Below are 16,998 nucleotides of genomic sequence, written 5' to 3' on the forward strand. Positions count from 1 at the left end.
GACAGAGCTCTAATCTCTAGTGTATATGAAGAGCTCAACATAATAACAACAATAAAAAAAACCCAAGTAATCCAATCAATAAATGGGCCAAGGACCTGAACAGACACTTCTCAGAACATGATATACAATCAATCAACAAATATATGAAAAAATGCTCATCATCTCTAGCAATCAGAGAAATGCAAATCAAAACTACTGTAAGATACCATCTCACACCAGTAAGAATGGCAGACATTATGAAGACAAACAACAAGTGTTGGCGAGGATGTGGGGAAAATGTAAACTCATATACTGCTGGTGGGACTGCAAACTAATGCAGCCAATTTGGAAAGCAGTATGGAGATTCCTTGGAAATCTGGGAATGAAAACACCATTTGACCCAGCTATTTCTTTTCTCGGACTGTACCCAAAGGACTTAAAAACAGCACTACAGGGACACAGCCACATCAATGTTTATAGCAGCACAATTCACAATAGCTAAACTGTGGAGCCAACCTAGATGTCCTTCAGGGGATGAATGGATAAAGAAAAATGTGTCATTTATACACAATGGAATATTACTCAGCATTAAAAAAATAAGATCGTGGCTTTTGCAGAGAAATGGATGGCATTAGAGAAGATTATGCTACGTGAACTTAACCAATCCCCAAAAAACGAATGCTGAATATTTTCTCTGATATAATTGGGGTGGCTCAAAGTGGGGAAGGGAGGGAGAGCAGGGCAGGAAGATTACCTCTAGATAGGGAATAGGGGTGGGGGGGAAAGGGAGGGAGAAGGGGAACAGCAAGAATGGTGGAAGGAGATGGTTATCATTATACAAAATACATGTATGAAGATGTGAATTTTGTGTCAACATACCTTATATACATACAGAGATATGATAAATGGTGGTATAAAGATGTATTAAGAATTGTAATGCAAAAAAATCAATAAGAGAGCTCATGTATAATGGCATAATTTGGCATGAACATACTTTATATATAGAGTTATGAAAAATTGTGCTGTGAATGTATAAATATGAATGTAATGCATTTCACTATTGTAATGTATAAAAGAAATTAAAAAGGCTCCAGTCAAACTTAGCATTTGTGTGGTATGAGTTGTAACATATTTTTAATCTTCCATTTTTATTTTAGTTTTTTATTTTTCTAGTTTCCTAACCTATTTAAAGGATTGTTTATTTTATATTTTTAAAGAACCTACTGTTCCATTAGTCTTCTGTAATTGTAATCTCTTATTTATTTATGATATGATTTTGCTTATTCTTGCTTTCTCCTAATTTTGAGTTTGCTAAGATTTTATTTTTCTTGTTCTTTGAGATTCTCTATGAGTTCATTTATTTGAAACATTTTTATTTTTTTTAGTTGTAGATGGACACTACCTTTATTTTTAAATTTTTTATTAGTTGTTCAAGACAATACAATGATCTTGACATATCATACATTTGATTCATATAGGGTATGAATTCTCATTTTTCCACGTGTACAGATTGCAGGATCACATTGGTTATACATCCATGTGTATACATACAGCAATCCTAGTGTCAGTTGTATTCTGCTGCCCTCCCTATCCCCCCTCCCCTCCCCTCCCATCACTATTCTCTACCCATTCTATTGTGACACTTCTCTCTCTCTCTCTCTCTCTCTCTCTCTCTCTCTCTCTCTCTCTCTCTCTCTCTCTCTCTCTCTCTCTCTCTCTCTCTCTCTCTCTCTCTTCTTCCCTTCCCCCTCACACCATCGTATATGCATTTTGTGAATCCATGAGGGTCTCCTTCCATCTTCCATGCAATTCCCCTTCTACCTCTCTTTCCCTCCCTCCTCTTTTCCTTGTTTCGTGGCAATCTTCTTCTCATGCTCTTCCTTCCTACTCTGTTTTGAGTCACCTCCCTTATATCGGAGAAGACATTTGGCATTGGCATTTGTTTTTTAGGGATTGGCTAACTTCACTTAGCATAATTTGCTCTAGTGCCGTCCATTTCCATGCAAATGCCATGATTTTGTTATTTTTTTAATGCTGAGTAATATTCCATTGTGTATACATGCAACCTTTTTTTATTCATTTATTTTTATGTGGTGCTGAGGATTGAACCTAGGGCTTCATGTGTACAAGGCAAGCACTCTACCACTGTGCTGCAACCCAAGACTTGAAACATTTTATGTTTATAAACATTTTAATGTTTATAAAGTGGTTATTGTTATAAATTTCCCTTTTAATACAGCTTTTTATGAGTTCCAATAATTTTGCTAAGCTTTTTCTTTTTATAATTTTTAACAACGATTTTCTTTCCATTTTATTTAATACTAATTCTTTCTTAGCATGTTGTTTCCATGAATTTTAACATCTTATTTTAAAATTATAATTATTGTGCATAATAATTCTATAACATAACGGAATATATTGTGACAATTTCTTTGATCATATCTACCCTCCCTATTTCCCCACCCTCACCTTTCCCACATTCTTCTCCTATTAATAGTCCCCCTTCAACTTTCATGTAAGCCATTTTTTTTCTTTCTAAATTCCACATATGAGAGGAAACAAATGATATTTTTCTGATTCTGACTTATTTTTCTCAACATGATGACCTTCTTTTCCACCCATTTTCATGCACATAACATGATTTTCCTCTTCCTTATAGTTGCATACTATCACATGGTTTATTTATCCATTTTTGTGCTGATGGGCATATAGGCTGGTTCCATAACTTGATTATTGTCAATACTGGCAAAATACACATGTGTGTGCTAGAATTTCTACAGTATGCTTACTTTGATTCATACAGCTATGTATCCAGAAGTGGTTTTGATGGATTCAATGGCATATATATTTTTATTTTATTGAGGAACTTCCATGCTGTTTTTCACAGTGGCTTTGCCAATATACATTCTCACAAACACTGAAGAAGAGTTTCTTCTTCCCACATTCTTGCCAAAATTTGTTTTAATTTTGTTTATTTTAATAATAGCCATTCTGACTGAGGTGAAATGAAATGTCAGTATAGTTTTAATTTGCATTTACCTTATTTTTAAGGATATAGACATACAATAAAAATCTATTAAAAACATCTTTACACCACCACTGGTCATAGAGAAGAAAGGGACAATAATAACATAGAACATTTTCTTTATTCATTCATCTATTGAGGGACACCTATGTTAGTTCCATAGTCCAGCTAGTGTGAATTGAGCTGCTATAAACATTGATGTGGCTGCATCACTATAGTATGCTGATTTTAAGTCATTTGGCTATAAACCAAGGAGTGTGATAGCTGGATGAAATGGTGGTTCCATTTCAAGTTTTCTGCGGAATCTGCATCCTGCTTTCCATAGTGGTTGCATCAATTTCCAGTACCACCAACAATGTATGAGTATGCCTTTTTCTCCCATCATCACCAACATTTATTGTTGCTTGTATTTTTGATAATTGCCATTCTAGTTGAAGTGAAATGAAATCTCAATGTAATTTTTAAAATACCATTATTTTGTTTATTTAGTTTTTATTTATGTGGTACTGGGGACTGAACCCACTGCCACATGCATGCTAGGCAAGCACTCTACCACGGAGCCAGAACCCCAGCCATCAATGTAGTTTTGATTTGCATTTTCCTAATTGCTGGAGATGTTGAACAGGTTTTCATATGTTTGTTGATTGATTGTATTTTTTTTCTTCTGTGAAATGTCTGTTCAGTTCCTGAGCCCATTTATAGCTTAGAGTTTCTTTTGTGAGTGTTAAGGTTTTTTTGGCTCTTTATATATCCTAGAGATTAATGCTGTATCTGAGGTTCATGTAGTTAATATAGATAAAGAAAATGTGGTATATATACACAATGGAATATTACTCTGCTTTAAAAAAGAATAAAATTATTACATTTGCTGGTAAATGGATACAGCTGGAGAATATCATGCTAACCGAAATAAGCCAATCCCCCAAACCAAAGTCTGAATTATTTTCTCTGATATGTGAGTGCTAATTCACGATAATGGGGGCTAGGGAAGAAGAGAGGTACTTTGGATTATGCAGAGGTAAATGAAGTGAGGGGAAAGGGATAAGGTAGGAAGGATTGTAGAATGAATCAGACATTGATATCCTACGTACAAATATGACTCCATGGCCAATGCAATCATATATCATGTACAAGATTCAGTCCATTTATGTATGATTTGCCTGAATGTATTCTACTGTCATGTATAACTAATTAGAACAAAAAAAACTTAACATAAAATTAAATTGCAAGTATTTTCTCACAATCTACTAACATTATAGCCAAAGGCAATACACTGCTAATATAAAGAATTTGTTCGGCTCCAGTGGATATATTCCTCTATGATTTATGTGAAAAAAGACTTCATATTCTTCTTCATAGATTCAGCAAATATATGTGTAGATGTAAGCCTAGAAAGTGTAGAAAATTTAAAACCTCGAAGCCAGCAAATGTAACACTGAATTATCAATAAAAATAGTCAAATAAAAAATGATAATATGGAACAGGGAAATGTTACACATTAATAAAAGTAAAATTAATACTAAATTAAGTAAAAATATAGAAAATGAAAGAAAGACATAAAAGTAATTGAAAAGAGAGAGTAAAGAAACTAATAAGAATTAAAAGAGAGAGTGCACTCCAATTGGAGAATTTAAAATACATAACAGTGTGGGGGGAAAGAGGGAAAACAAAGCAAGACAGAACAAAAATAAACTAAAAGTAAAAATAAACACAAGTCAAAGGTACCTCATTATTGAGGAATTCCAGTGGCATAATTTGTTAGTGCATAGTATGTATAAAATTGAGAAATTTCCTTCTGGGTCCCCTAAATTTGTAATTGACCAGGTAAGGGCCTGTTAGTGAGTCACAGCTGTACCCAAGTGTGTTTTTCAGATTCAGGTGAAACAGACCAAATTAGTAGGGCAATTTGTAGGTGGAGTTTTACCCCTCATTGCCCAATAAAGATGTTTGCAGCAGGACTAAATTCAGTCCCCTAGCCACAAACCTTGCACCTTAGGATTCCAGTATGAACAACAGAATATTCATGCCATCCCCTCTCTCCCACTGTGCCTGTGGACCCATGGGATTTTCACATCCTTGTTCCTGAAACTTTCAGTCAGTGCACATAGGTGCATAGCCAATATTCAAGTTATTTTGTCTTATAATCTGAATGCCTCTAAGCATAGAGGAAGTGACCAAGCCAATGGGATCTGCATTGAGTGAAGTGCTGCAGGAACTTAGGGATCTGCCAGTCCCATCCACACTGCTCCCATGCCTAGTCCTCTAGCAAAATCACACACAGATCATCTTCCTCATAGTCACAGAATTTGAACACCAAATATATATGGCTGGTCCTTCCATTTCCTTCCACCTCACAGAGTACAATTGCCACTGTTTAGTGTTCTCAGCAGATTAGAGACAGTCATTTCTTTGGGCCCAAAGTTTCACACTGAGAACACATTGAGACAGTGAAAAGAAGAAATCACTAGGTTTGGGAGATATATTTTTAAAATGCAGGGGCATCTGATCTTCAAAGCAGTATGCATAGATAGTAGGATACTTTAAAGATGTCTCCCTACCACAGCACTGAATGGAAATGTTTGGAAGTGAGCAAAATCTTTTTTCCCATGCCATCTCTCTACGTAGAACCCATGTCTCTTATCTGTTCAGCCTTCATGTTTGCTGCACTGTTGGGAGGTCACTAGGACTCTCTTTCAGCCTGCTAAAGATGAATTTATCTTCCAGCAAAGATGCTGAGCACTATTGTTTTGGTGCACTGTATTGTGCTTCCCACTCTAGACAACAATATGTATGGGTTTCACTAGGTCACTGACTATAGTTGCCCGTCAGCACTTTCCTAAGACTTCTTGATACAAACACAAATCAACCTGCAACTGCACAGGTGTTATTTTGGTTCAATCTCATGGAGCAGCAGGTTAGTGATAAGTGCCTCCAATTCACTGTATTCCACATATAGAATTTATATAATTTCTGAATCCTCTATTATTGGTTAATTTGCAACTATATTCCATTGAGCTCAGAGAAGCTCAATGATATTATTTCAATTCTTTATATGTATTCAGACTGGTTCTGTGGCGTAATATGTTTTATTCTAGAAAATATTCCAAGTGCTATATTCTGCAACTGTTGGATGAAAGGCCCTCTTAATGTTGGTTAGTTCTTTTTAATCTATAGTTAAACTTTGCTATTCCTTTGTTATTTTGTTTTCTTGGGGTGATCTGTTCAATGATGGAAATGCTATCTTAGTCTTCCACTATTGGATACTATATCTGCCTTTAGGTTTAATAATGCATTTTTCATAATAGTGTGTGCTCTGGCATTAGGTGAACATACACTTGCAATTATTATATTTTCTTGATTAATTGATCACTTAATTAATATAGAGTGACCTTCTTTGTCTCCTGTCAAATTTTTTGTCTTTAAGTATATTTTTTCCAATATAAGAATATCCACTCCTTTTTTGCTTTGGTTTTGTTCTTGTTGAATGTCTTTTTTTCCATTTTTCAACTTCATTCTGTGAGTTTCTTTACCAGTGAAGTAAAAGGGAGTTTCTTGCAGTCAGAATAACAATGGGTACTTTTCTTCTTTGGTGGGAGGACCAGAGATTGAACTCAGGGGCTCTCAATAACTGAGCCACATCCCCAGCCCTATTTTGTATTTTATTTAGAAACAGTGTCTCACTGAATTGCTTAGCACCTCACTTTTGCTGAGGCTGTCTTTGAACTCTCAATCCTCCATGCACCACCACTCCTGGCAGGTGTTTTTATTTATCCATTCAGTCCATCTCTTTATTTTATTTGGAATATTCAGTTTATTTACTTTTGAGGTTACTATAGATAAGTAAGGACTTCTATCATTTTTGAAATTATTTCTATTTGTTTTAAATGTTGTTTATTATATTTTCTTACTCATCTTTGTGTTTTGTTGACTTACACTATTGATAAGACTCCATTTTTATGTTTCTTTTCTGTGACTACCAGAGTATTTTATACATTTATGTGTTCTCAAAACTTTTACTATATTTCTTTAAATTCTGAATTTATTACCCTCTTTAAAATCTTTTGTAAATTTGTTCTGGTGATGATGAAGTCAATGTTTTGCCTGCCTAAAATGTCTTTAATTATCTTTTATTTTAAAAGGATATCTCTTCTGGATATAGTACTCTTGGTTGAGTTATTTTCATTTCTATCTTAGAATATGCCATTACATACATTTTGGTCCTACAAAGTTTGTGCTAAGAAATATACAGGTAATCTAATGTGGATTCCCCCAAATATGATGTGGTGATTTCCTCTTGAAGTTTTATGCTCTTGGTAGTTATCTCTGTCTTATGTTCTTGGTAGTTGGATTATAATACTCTAGAGTTAGGATCTTTTCTGGCAATGTCTATTGGGGTCTTATATACCCCTTTTATCTAAAAGTTCATACCTTTCCCAAGTTAAGTAAAGTTTTCAGCTATTTCATTATATAGGTTTTCTTTTTTTTTTTTTAAGGATATGCAATTTATTTATTTATTTATTTTTTAAAATTTTTTATTGTTGGCTGTTCAAAACATTACATAGTTCTTGATATATCATATTTCACAATTTGATTCAAGTGGGTTATGAGCTCCCATTTTTACCCCATATACAGATTGCAGAATCACATCAGTTACACATCCATTGATTTACATATTGCCATACTAGTGTCTGTTGTATTCTGCTGCCTTTCCTATCCTCTACTATCCCCCCTCCCCTCCCCTCCCCTCCCCTCCCCTCCCCTCCCCTCTTCTCTCTCTGCTCCCTCTACTGACATTCGTTTGTCCCCCTTATATTATTTTTCCCCTTCCCCTCACTTCCTCTTGTATGTACTTTTGTATAACTCTGAGGGTCTCCTTCCATTTCCATGCATTTTCCCTTCTCTCTCCCTTTCCCTCCCACCTCTCATACCTGTTTAATGTTAATCTTCTTCTCATGCTCTTCGACCCTACTCTGTTCCTAGTTACTCTCCTTATATCAAAGAAGACATTTGGCATTTGTTTTTTAGGGATTGGCTAGCTTCACTTAGCATAATCTGCTCTAATGCCATCCATTTCCCTGTAAATTCTATGATTTTGTCATTTTTTAATGCAGAGTAATACTCCATTGTGTATAAATGCCACATTTTTTTTATCCATTCATCCATTGAAGGGCATCTAGGTTGGTTCCACAGTCTAGCTATTGTGAATTGTGCTGCTATGAACATCGATGTAGCAGTGTCCCTGTAGCATGCTCTTTTTAGGTCTTTAGGGAATAGACCGAGAAGGGGAATAGCTGGGTCAAATGGTGGTTCCATTCCCAGCTTTCCAAGAAATCTCCATATTGCTTTCCAAATTGGCTGCACCAATTTGCAGTCCCACCAGCAATGTACAAGTGTACCCTTTTCCCCACATCCTCGCCAGCACTTGTTGTTGTTTGACTTCATAATGGCTGCCAATCTAACTGGAGTGAGATGGTATCTTAGGGTGGTTTTGATTTGCATTTCTCTGACTGCTAGAGATGGTGAGCATTTTTTCATGTACTTGTTGATTGATTGTATGTCCTCCTCTGAGAAGTGTCTGTTCAGGTCCTTGGCCCATTTGTTGATTGGGTTGTTTGTTCTCTTATTGTCTAATTTTTTGAGTTCTTTGTATACTCTGGATATTAGGGCTCTATCTGAAGTGTGAGGAGTAAAGATTTGTTCCCAGGATGTAGGCTCTCTATTTACCTCTCTTATTGTATCTTTTGCTGAGAAAAAACTTTTTAGTTTGAGTAAGTCCCATTTGTTGATTCTAGTTATTAACTTTTGTGCTATGGGTGTCCTATTGAGGAATTTGGAGCCCGACCCCACAGTATGTAGATCGTAGCCAACTTTTTCTTCTATCAGACGGCGTGTCTCTGATTTGATATCAAGCTCCTTGATCCATTTTGAATTAACTTTTGTGCATGGCGAGAGAAAGGGATTCAGTTTCATTTTGTTGCATATGGATTTCCAGTTTTCCCAGCACCATTTGTTGAAGATGCTATCCTTCCTCCATTGCATGCTTTTAGCCCCTTTATCAAATATAAGGTAGTTGTAGTTTTGTGGATTGGTTTCTGTGTCCTCTATTCTGTACCATTGGTCCACCCGCCTGTTTTGGTACCAGTACCATGCTGTTTTTGTTACTATTGCTCTGTAGTATAGTTTGAAGTCTGGTATCGCTATACCGCCTGATTTGCAGATGACATGATTCTATACCTAGCAGACCCAAAAGGGTCTACAAAGAAACTATTAGAGCTAATAAATGAATTCAGCAAAGTGGCAGGATATAAAATCAACACGCATAAATCAAAGGCATTCCTGTATATCAGCGACAAATCCTCTGAAATGGAAATGAGGACAACCACTCCATTCACAATATCTTAAAAAAAAATAAAATACTTGGGAATCAACCTAACAAAAGAGGTGAAAGACTTATACAATGAAAACTACAGAACCCTAAATAGAGAAATAGAAGAAGATCTTAGAAGATGGAAAAATATACCCTGTTCATGGATAGGCAGAACTAACATCATCAAAATGGCGATATTACCAAAAGTTCTCTATAGGTTTAATGCAATGCCAATCAAAATCCCAACGGCATTTCTTGTAGAAATAGAGAAAGCAATCATGAAATTCATATGGAAAAACAAAAGACCCAGAATAGCAAAAACAATGCTAAGCAGGAAGTGTGAATTATATAGGTTTTCTATGCTGTTCCTTCTTTGTTCTCCTTCAGATAATTCCAAAATGTGGATATCTGTTTATTTACTTGCATCCCAAATGTCTCACAGATTTTCTTCAATCTTTCTTCTTATTTTTATTTTTTTGTCTGACCATAATATTTCAAAAAGTCTGTGTTCAAGCTCTAATAGTCTTTGTTCTGCTTAATCTAGTCTGTTGTCTTTCAACTGAATTTTTAAAAATTTGACTTATTGATCTCTTCAAGGTTTGTCTCTCAAGATCACTAACTCTTTTCAGATTCTCATACAATGCATTGATTTAAAAAATTGTTCAGCTGTCTGTATTTTCTGGAATCTTATTGAACTTCCTTAAAATAATTCTATGAATCAGATATTTCATCAATATAATTTTCTTTTGGATCTATTCGTGAAGTATTGTATCTTTGGGGATCTTTCATGTTACTATACATATTCATATTCTTGTGTTCCTATGTTGATATTTGCATATCTGGTGCATCACTTATCTCTACCACTTTAATAAAGTTTGACTGTTTTATTAAACTGCTTTCTACTTAATATGGTCTTTTGTATGAAATGTTGGATTTGGTTCCAGCTGGGATCCTTAGGGTAATAACCCTACAGCCTTGTGGCTATAATTATTCACTATATACACCATAGATGCTGTGGTAGAGTTCAAGGGATCCATTCTCTCTGGGGATACATAGTTATTGGGACACTCTTATAATTAATAAAGTTGTGTGCACTACAGTATATATATTTTTTCACAGTGATAATTGGAATGGTGGCACCAGTCAGGCGATAGATGATTTCTTAGAAACTGCTGAGTGAGCTTTGTTCCTGGCAAGGACCGGTGGAAGTCCCACAGCATTGGGAAAAACTGAGATCAGTCGGTAGCACAAACACATACATTTTTCAGGGAGAGGTGATGGGGAATAAGTAGTAGACTTCTGTGGTACCTTTTCCCAGTCCTGAAATTATCACACACTCAGATGTAGCATTGTTGCAGGGTGGTGGTAGCACCTGTGTTGCTGGATCAATAAGAGAGGGATGTGCACCCAGAGGCAATGTGCACCCAGAGGTGGCATTAACAATAATACCTAGAGTGAAGGCTGATGGGCTCACTGGGAAAGGAGCATGTATGCCCAGAGAGTTTGTGGGGGTGGATTTTGATGAAACTTTGGGGGTAATTCTTAGCCCCAAAGGGGAGGATCATACAGTCCTAAGTAGTGTAGGTACAGTGATTGTGGCGGCAGGAACTATGGAACTGGCTGCTGACTCCAGTGAAAAAGTAGGGTGCTCACACTTGGGGTAATGTGGCTGGATGTTATCATACAGGTGCCAGCCTTCAGCCTTGGCATTGGCAAGGTCCACTTCTGGATGGCCATACCATTGTTCCTAGTAGACTAGAACCCTTGATTTTCTGTTCTTGATGGCACTTTCATGCTTATCCCTTTCTAATATACAGGTAAGGATAGGGTTTGATTGCTGGGGTCACAGCTCCTCTTCTGGGTCGAGTTGGGGTTGTAAAACTGCAATCCTCCCTGCCCATATTGTGCAATGTCTGCAGCGGTTTCAGAAATGAAAATATGTGCATGTTTCTGGCCCCAAGAATAGCATGAATTTGGATAGCTCATCTCTCAAGATGATGCCCAACCACAGGACCCTAGGCTTTGTGGAATTGCCTGAAAATGACATGAGATTCTTTTCCAAATTAAAGCTATTATACACACTACAGATTTTTCCTCTAACTGGCCTGCAAGCATATGATGGTTGCAAAGCTTTCCAGTAGCTAGGATTTCTGCCATCTGTGCTGTGGAGTTTACCAATACACTCTTTACCCTGAAATGGGGAGTTCTCCTTCCCCTAGCTACAAAGCTGGTGTCAGTTGCCAGGGTTCTGTGTTTCTCTTTGCTATCATTCCCAGGTGTAGAGTCTCACAAAGTTCCCATCTCTCCATTTTTGGGCTCCAGTGTTTTCCCATGGTCACTCATCTCAAAATGCAGCTATACAACTGCTGATTTCATTCCTCTTTGTGGGAGGATGTGAGTGCTGGGAATTATATTCATTCGTCTTCAAGGACTTATGTCACTTTTTAAGTAACTCAGTTTTCCCTATCTTTTATATGAAAATAAGTACACCTATTGTGAAGGATTGGGGGAAGCTTAAATGAGATTATGCATGGGATTCCTTGTTCACAGTTTCTGGCATATATTAGGTAGCTGATAAATCATGGCTAGTATTGATCCTGGATTTTGTGTCTATATCATCTGGAACATAACTAACATGTCTTATAATGGACACTATGCAAATGTATTTAGTTTTGAACTATAGGGTAAAATTTCAAATTGTGACATAATTCAAACTGAGGGAAATCCAAAAGTGGCTATGATCAGTAATTTTCTGTATAGTTTCTTTGTTAAATATTAAATAATTTTCCTGTCTTCATAACTTAAATAAAAAGATGATAACAGTGAACCACAGCAATTTAGAAATAAATATTTAAAAAATGCTCTGAGGTAAATGACCAAACTAAGGAACAGAGTACGGATAAGGAAATTAAGGATAAGGACTTTAATTTTATACCCTTTCCCACATTCCAATCCTTTATGGTCCTTATACCAATTATTTACATGTTTCATTTCATTTATTCTTGACAGTGATACTGTAATATGTTGATTACGCTGACTTCTAAGATAAGAAAATATATTCAGAAAGTTTTGGTGTCCTGCTCCAGGGGGCATAGGTTAAAAAGTTCCAAAAACAATTATTTGAGCTGAAATAAGTAGGACTCCAAATTAGAAGTTTAAGTGGACTAGAAGTTTCCAGAGTGGAAATGCAAGATTTGACAGAAATCCTAACTTCATCTCAAATATAATTATAAGGTCCTGAGAGAGACCCTTGAGAAACCACAGAAACTGACCTAGTACAAATCCTGAGTCCTTTAAAACTCAAATAACCGTGGTTCCTAAACAATGTGAAACAAATGAGTAGGTTTAACAATATAATAAATAAAACTCAGATGGATGGTAGTTAAGGCAAATAAGTGGTTCCTTTGGGAATTGTCTTCTGTACTAGAATCTTCTAGAAAGCTATAGATCCAAGGAAATATAATAACTTGATTTTACAATGTGCCAGATCATGTAAGGAAACATTTGAATTCAGTGAGATCACACTGTGTTATTGAATACAAGCCACTGAACCCCAGTTCTGTAAAAGATGTCTACTACTATTAAGTTGCAGTTTCTTCTGGGGAGGACAAATATTAGTGAAGCATTTTCCATGTAAGACATTAGGAACTCTTGTTCACAGTATGCTTTCAACTACAGAGTGTGTTTAAAGCCAGCAAAAGAAAATTATGCTTTTCATGAAAATATCTCTATTTCTTTAAGATTACAGAATGAAATGAACAGAGGTATGTACCTGTATAAGCAAAGTTGAAAGGCCTCGTAAGTGGAACATGATGCTTGGGAGCCACTGTGGGATGTGAGGGATATAAGAACACACCATCATCACCTAGCATCTCCACCAGTTATTTATGCAGGCTTTCTTCAACTGCCTTAAACTTCTTGTATTTCTCTTTGTTATATTTGAGCTTTTCCTCGAACAGAGCCAGTCCTACAAAATAATAAATATCAATTTAAATAAAGAAATAATTTTAATTACTATTGTCCATTGTCTTTTCTTATACAAATAACACATGTACATTACAGAACACTAAGAAAATGATAAAGATAAAACCTTATAACCTTATGATCAAAACCTGAGAATTTTTGTGCGTTTACTGTTAACTCCTTCATATCTTTTAAAATAATGCTACTTATAGGATTACTAGATTTTCCTGACAGTGTATTACATAATTAATATTTTCATATAAAAACCAATTATGTACATGTTTTGATATTAACTGTATACTATTTTAATCAAAATAATGTACCATAGTATTATTCTTTAATGAGAACATTATTTTGAACATGAAGACTATTTTTTTAAAACTCAATGCTATATTAAAAATATACACTCACAAAACTCTTAGCAATATTTTATGATAGAATTATATACCAAAGAAATGTATCTTTTAGAGCTTATGAACAAATTTAGTAAAATAGTAGAATATAAGATCAAGGTACATAAATCAATCACTTTCCTGTACTCCAATAATGAATCTGCTGAAAAAGAAATTAGGAAAACTATCCCATTCCCAATAATCTAAAAAAATACTTGGAAACTAATCTAATGAAAGATGTGAATGACCTCTCCAATAAAGACTCAGGCACTCCCTGATTCCATATGCTCCACAGAAGGTTCAGTCTTCTCACCCTGGTTAACTACACCATCCTGAGGGCCAAGACACCAGCTTAAAACAGACAACCCCACCTATTGGATGAGAAGACAAGCAGGAAAGAAATGGATCTCTAAGACTATTTTCTTTTCTTCTTCTTCTTTCTCTTCTACCCTTCTATCCTCTGGCCCTCACATCCCCAACATATGTAAAACTAAGAACTTTGCATGAAATAGGACTTTGAGGACTGAGTTAACTGAATAATATAATATAGAGGAGTTGTATAAGCCCGTTTTAAAATTGTTTTCTTTTTATTCTTTCTTTCTTTCTTTCTCTTTCTTTCTTTCTTTCTTTCTTTCTTTCTTTCTTTCTTTCTTTCTTTCTTTCTCATTCTTCTTCTTTCACCCTGCAAGTTTTACTATTTTTACATCCTGTATTTTTCTAAATGCATGTGAGTTTATTTTATGTACTCTACTGTCTTCCCACATAATTGTCTACCCTAAATTACTTCCTGTCTAGAAACCTGCTACTAACCCTCATCATTAGATTTTGCCTTCACATTTCCTAAGATATATTAAATCTATACCCTCACATCTTTTCCCCTCAGCATATTGTCCTATACCTGATCCATCACCAGAAATTTTAAACCTTTTTATGAAACTACTGATTATATTTTAAATAATAATTGAATTCAAAATTTCTGCACATTTATTCTAAATGTCTTAATAACAAAAATTTGTTCATAGGTGATGCATTGTGGATATTGGGATCTGTTAACATTGTCCTTCCCCACAAAGGAGAGATCTTGGAGCACTACAAGAGCACTACAAATCTATAGGGTTAAAAGCAGTTATACAAAAGATCTACAGAGCTGGGAAGGAAGACATATGAGGAACATGAAGAGACAATGGAAGAAAGCACCACAAACAAATCAAGATGACACATCATTAGAGGCATTGGCAGCTTCAGCAGAAAATATAACAGAGAAATATTTCATGGTTAAAATGTTTTGGGAATTCAAAGAAGACATAAGAGAATAAATACAGGCAGTGAAAGATCACTTCAACAAAGATCTACATAAACATATCCAAGAAGCAAAAGATCACCTGAAAAGGGAGATAAAGGTTCTAAAAAAAAGTAAACAGAAATCCTTGAAATGAAAGAAATAGTAAACCAAATTAAAAACTCAAATGAAAGCATCACCAACAGAGTATACCACTTAGAACATAGGATATCAGACAATGAAGATAAAATAAATCATCTTGAAAAAAAACATAGATCATAGTGATAATGGTAAGAAACCATGAGCAGAATATTAAAAAATATGGGATAGCATAAAAAGACAAAATTTAAGAGTTATTGGGATAGAGGAAGGCATAGAGGTCCAAACCAAAGGAACGAGCAATCTATTCAATGAAATAATATCAGAAAACTTTCCAAACATAAAGAATGAATTGGAAATCCAAATTCAAGAAGCCTACAGGACACTGAATATACAAAATCATAACAGATCTATACCAAGGCACATTATAAGGAAAATGCCTAAGAAATAAAGAGAGATTATATATAGGGGTTAAACAATTAGGATAATGGCAGATTTTTCAACACAGGCCCTGAAAGCTAGAGGATACTGAAACAACATATATCAAGCTCTGAAAAATAATGGTGCCAATCAAGAATCTGGTATCCAGCAAAATTAAGCATTAGATTTGAATATGAAATAAAAACCTTCCATGATAAACAAAATTTAAAAGAATGTATAGCTAGAAAACTGGCATTATAAACCATCTTTGGCAAAATATTTCATGAAGAGGAAATGAAAAACAGCATTGAAATTCAGCAGAGGGATGTAGTACAGTAAAGAAAAACCTAATCAAAGAGAAAAACCAATTCAAGTAAAATAACAAAAAATAAACAAATATGGCTGTAAATACAAACCATATCTTAATAGTAACCCTAAATGTTACCATTACCTAAATGTTAGTGGCTGAAACACACCAATAAAAACACATAGGGTGGTAGATTGGATTTTAAAAAAAGACTAAACAATATGCTTCCTCCAGGAGACTCATCTGATAGAAAAATACATACACAGACTGAAGGTGAAAAGTTGGGAAAAATCATACCAGTCACATGAACTGAGGAAGCAAGCAGGGGTTCCCATACTCACATCAAATAAAGTAGACATCAATCCAAAGTTAATCATAAAGGACAAAGATGGACATTACATACTGCTCAAGGGAACCATACACCAACAAGACATAACAATCATAAATATATATGTCCCAAACAATGGTGTAGCTATGTTCATCAAAAAAACTCTTCTCAAGTTCAAGAGTCAAATTGACCACAATAGAATAATCTTGGGTGGCTTTAACACACCTCTTTCACCACTGGATATATCTTCCAAACAAAAGTTAAATAAACAAACTATAGAACTCAATAATACAATCAATAACTTAGACTTAACTAACATATATTGAATATTTCAGCTGATAGACTTTCTTCTCAGCAGCACATGGATCCTTCTCTAAAATAGACCGTATACTATACCACAAAGCAACTCTTAGCAAATACAAGAAAGTAGAGATACTACCATGCATTTTTCAAATTGTAATGGAATGATATTGGAAATCAATTACAAAATAAAAAATAAAAATTTCTCCATCACCTGGAGACTAAACAATATGCTACTGAATGAACAATGGGTTACTGAAGACATCAAGGAGATTAAAAACTTCTTAGAGGTAAATGAGAATATAGACACAACATATCGAAATCACTGAGACACTATGAAAACAGTACTAAGAGGAAAATCTGTTGCATGGAGTTCATTCCTTAAGAGAAGAAAAAAGTCAACAAATAAATGATCTCACACTACATCTCAAAGCCTTAGAAAAAGAAGAACAAAGCAGCAGCAAAAGCAGTAGAATGTAAGAAATAATTAAAATTAGAGCTGAAATCAATGAAATCAAAACAAAAAAAATTGAAAAAAT

The 16,998-nt window shown here is 35.0% G+C and overlaps 1 protein-coding gene across 1 annotated transcript in view; it reads right to left on the bottom strand.

The window, feature by feature from the left end:
* Faah2 (fatty acid amide hydrolase 2) overlaps nucleotides 1–16,998 on the bottom strand; it is a 114,884-nt gene that overhangs the window by 20,824 nt on the left and 77,062 nt on the right. Inside the window, 1 exon segment of the mRNA XM_046449680.2 lies at nucleotides 13,144–13,338. Coding sequence (XP_046305636.2) covers nucleotides 13,144–13,338 — 195 coding nt within the window.

The sequence above is a fragment of the Marmota monax genome, unplaced genomic scaffold (genome assembly GCF_021218885.2).
Source record: "Marmota monax isolate L192 unplaced genomic scaffold, Marmota_monax_Labrador192_F-V1.1 WCK01_AAM20220418_F8-fsc00354, whole genome shotgun sequence".
In the NCBI taxonomy this organism is placed as follows: Eukaryota; Metazoa; Chordata; class Mammalia; order Rodentia; family Sciuridae; genus Marmota; species Marmota monax.